This window comes from Phlebotomus argentipes, unplaced genomic scaffold (genome assembly GCF_947086385.1).
Source record: "Phlebotomus argentipes unplaced genomic scaffold, Phlebotomus argentipes genome assembly scaffold_18, whole genome shotgun sequence".
Lineage (NCBI taxonomy): Eukaryota > Metazoa > Arthropoda > Insecta > Diptera > Psychodidae > Phlebotomus > Phlebotomus argentipes.
In genome coordinates this window covers 18138221-18142359 of record NW_026776177.1, presented here as the reverse complement: position 1 = coordinate 18142359, position 4139 = coordinate 18138221, and the positions used below count along the sequence as shown (strand labels likewise).

General features: G+C 37.6%; 1 protein-coding gene across 1 annotated transcript; it reads left to right on the top strand.

Annotated features, from left to right (window-relative positions):
• Positions 1-3063: 3063 nt before the first annotated feature.
• On the top strand, positions 3064-3744 carry LOC132259277 (odorant receptor 4-like). The gene has a single exon (XM_059756840.1). It carries the CDS (start codon positions 3064-3066, stop codon positions 3742-3744), a length of 681 nt encoding a protein of 226 aa, XP_059612823.1.
• The last annotated feature ends 395 nt before the right edge of the window (positions 3745-4139 follow it).

The window sequence follows — 4139 nt, the reverse complement described above, 5'->3', positions numbered from 1 at the left end:
ATCGACGAGAGAATAGAAAACTATGGAATGTCGAAATATCATTTTTCAAGAGAGTGAGTTGAACATTTAGCGTTATTATCGCTGCCAATTTTGCATAATTTACCTCAAAATACCTTCTAATCTTTGATTAAAGTGCTAATATAGCTCTGCAATAATTATTTTCTGAATTGTTCCAATTGATTTTATTGGTATTTGTTGGAATTTTGTTGGAAATGGCAAAGTTAATAGATAAACTGGAAATATTATACTTTCAAAAGTCGATTTTTAATAGTCTTCGAGTATATTTTAAGACACAAGTTCTAAATAAATCATCTTTTCATATTTAACCTGCACTTTAAGGTTTTCAAGTGGTCATAAGACATGAAAAATGAACTTTTCATAGTTCTCAATAATCTCCCGTCGAATAAGCTCTCCATTCATTCGATATGTTTGTGGAGTGAAGTTTTGTGACACAATAAATTAATCATTTAAGACAGAATTTCAAGAATTCTGCTGACGCGAATCTACGCAATGTTCAATCGATGGGTGCATTTGCTCAGTCTCTGTCAAAAGTGCCTCCCTTAGCAGGGGTGTTAGCACTCCTCGACACCTCCTCAGTGCTACAGTGTGCAAATATGAGAGTGAGACGTGATTGGAATGCATAATTATTGTTCATTTCGAGCACAACATGCCTGTGAGAAATGTCATATGGCCAATTGACAAGGCATTGTTGCCATGTCCATTGACAGGGTTGTTCTGTGACAATGACAGTGCTGTGAAAAGAAGCATTTTCCTATCGTCGTCACTCCCTTTCATTGTCATCTCTATCACCGTAAGTACAAGTAATTTAAGCTCCTCAATGGTATTTAGCACGGCAGCTCGCATCGTATCAGAAGATATATCCATAAATCACATTCACAGCTATATTTTCTCCGTGATTTTTCCATGTTCCACCCGAATTCACACAATTTGATCCATGCTCAGCGATAAGAGAATTACAATATTGGCGGGAAATAAATACTGTTCCGCCGTGATATATGTATAGGGTTAAGTATTTTCGGAAGAAATGACATGGCCTTATTTTTAGAATGCAGCGCAAAGCTCACATTCTGTTATCGCTGTGTATTTTTATCCTTTCTCGAAAAACTGCGAGATAAGGGGTTGCAAGTAAACAAGCTTTCTGTTCGCAAAATTGCTTCAGGGCTCATGTTAATGACTTGGATATTGTCTACCATGTTGTGCAATATTTTGCTTAGTGGAATTGTATAGAAAAAGCCAAAGCCGGAGTAAAGCTCGTAGAGCTTGAGTAGAGTCAGTGCAGCAAATTGGAAAAGCTTTAATGAGTTTTTCTTTAAGAATTCACACACTCTTGCAGACAAAGCGCAAAATGGCGGGAAATATGAAATTTCTTCAGAGGAAATCTCCTTGAACCAGAGTTCGGAGGCTTCAGGATGAAATGTAATTATGTAAATCCCTTAGTCTCTCATGAATGGAATATCTCATTGGAATTGTAAAGTAATGCTTGGGACAAAATTAGTTTGTAACAAAGTGAAGATTAATTATTCTGTGAATTAAGGTGTAAATTGGACTTTTTCTCAAAGCTCTCGTGAATGGAAGTCGACTGGCAGTGTCTATTTTTAGCGAAGACAATAAAAACCACCCCCAAAGCGTCAAATCAATCCCGCTAATACAATCAATGACTGCCATCAAATTGAACTCTCACTCGTACAAATTCGCGCGGGTGTCTTGAGAAAGCTTATTTGAATGTAAAATGCTTCTATTGATTTCTTGACTGCAGTAAGAAAGGGAAGATTACGATATCTGCCATTTTCAGACGCTCCCTCTAGAATAACTTCGCGGTGGTGGAGAGCACTTTGAGTTCCTGCATTTTTTTCACTTTGAAATATCCCACATCCGAAATGTGATATTACATTCAAAAGCGCAAAAGGTAATACAATTACATTTCTTTTCATCTTCTTTTACAAGAAATTTTTTATGTTTAAGCTTAAGTGAATATCATAATGGAATGTTCCTCATTTGTGCAATTTTGTTGGTAAAAGCATTCTTCGTCTTTTAGAACCAAATCAAACACACTCGTGACATAACATCTGGAATATGTGTATTCGTGAGGCTATTGGACTATAATTTGTATGAATACATGTGCGTCTTAAGTACATCAAACATGAATTCATTAGCATTTCAATAGAATTTTCCTGTTCCAAAAGAAAGACGCAATACACGATGGAATTTTTTCGGACAAAAAGTTATGACCTACAATAGGATTTTGTGTAACAGACTGAAGGTAAACTTTATAAAGTAATTTTTATTTACTCACTCCATAAAGTGGGCGTCCTTTGAGCTCAAACCCACCGCAAATTCTTTCTTTGCCCTCGACTCACATTCCAAATCCTGTTGTAATTAAAAGGAAGACTTTTGTACACATTCAAGGCTGACTGGGCTGAATTATGCATGAGCAAATGAAGACTTTTCCGAAGTACCCATCAAAATTCTACACTTCTCGGAAATACTCCAGTTTACGAGGGACCATCCAAGACGCAAGAATGAAAATATCCAGGCAGTTGGAGAGATTCAACAGTGAAAAGTCATTCATAGAATTCCAAATATCAGCTACGACATTCCGCGTAGCGTCCGGTCCGTGGCGGAATCGCATCCTGATAGGACTTCTGGGCACACAGACGCTTCTTGTACCTTTCTTCTTGATGCTCCACTTCAGAGAGGCGTTCCCGCACGGACTGAACGTGAATCTGCTGTTGACAGTGCTTTTCTCCTTTGGTTATGTACAAATTATTCTGAAACTCACTTGTGCTATAATGAGACAGAAGATTTTCTGGCAACTGTTCAGGTGGATTGAATCTCTCTACGAGGAAAGAGAGTCTGACGAGAGTTTGAATATTGTTTTAGAAACACATCTGCTGAGTTCACTTAAAATCTGGAGGTGTCTTTTATTGTGAGAAAAAAAACCCACGCTTCTAATCGCATAAATGCCATGAGTTATATGTGCGTATCTTTACCAGATGCGGCTTCATCGGACTTCCAATAACAGCGGTGGTGATTTGTGTGAGAATGAGGCTCGACAGCACTTTGGGAATCGCAATGGAAATGCCCTTTCTGCAGGCAAATTATGGATTGGAGAAGGAATTGGCTTACATACTGCAATTGATCTTCATGGTGTTGACTTCAGTCTATATTCTAATTATAGACTTGATCATAATTTTCTTCGGTCTGCAAATTATGGCCGCGCTTAACATTCTCAAGGCGTACATAGAGTTGGTGAATGTCAAAATCAAAAGTGCACCAAATTATCTGAAATGCATCATCAAGAGACATTGCGACGTGATTCAAAACATCCACTGGTTGAATAATGCCATCAAGGAGCTCTCTTTTGTGCAGTTCCTGTGCAGCACCTTTATCCTTCTCCTGATGTTCCTCTTCGTTCGCAAGGAGCAAAGCCAATTTTCCGCCTATTTCCTCTGCGTATGTGGACTAACACAAATCCTTGCTCTCTGTCTCTTTGGCGAATTTATAAAGATAAAAGCCGACAACTTGTCAACGACTCTTTACCTTATTAATTGGTATGAGATGAGTTTAAAAGATCAAAGGACTTTCCTGATTATTCTCGGGATGGCGCAGAAGAAGTACAGATTGAAAGCCGCCGGGATGTACAGTGTCAGCATTTATTCATTCGTGCAGATTGTTAAAATTTCAGTTACATACTGTGCTATCTTGTATACTTTAAGTAAATAATATAGAGCAGAAATGTATAAATTAGGATTACGCATAATCATATGAGCACAAAATTGACATTAATATCGGTTGATTTCTTACTGATTGTGTTCCTCTAAACCTAGTCTATAATGAGGCTTTGGGGTTGAAGGCTGAGCTTGGTTGGTGATAAATAACATGAACACTGTTGCACACAACACACGCATTACAATTCGTTTTCGTGTATTTAGATACATAGTTATTCGGCTTCGATATGATAAATGAAATCAACTATTAACGCTCCCCAAATTAAATTCTGTGTGAATTGTTAATTAACGTAAACTCGGTGAATTTGTCACATTGCCTCAAATTTTGTAGCAAATTTTACCACAAATTTTCCAGATGCTAAAGTCCATGCGTAGTTCTGTCCAACAATT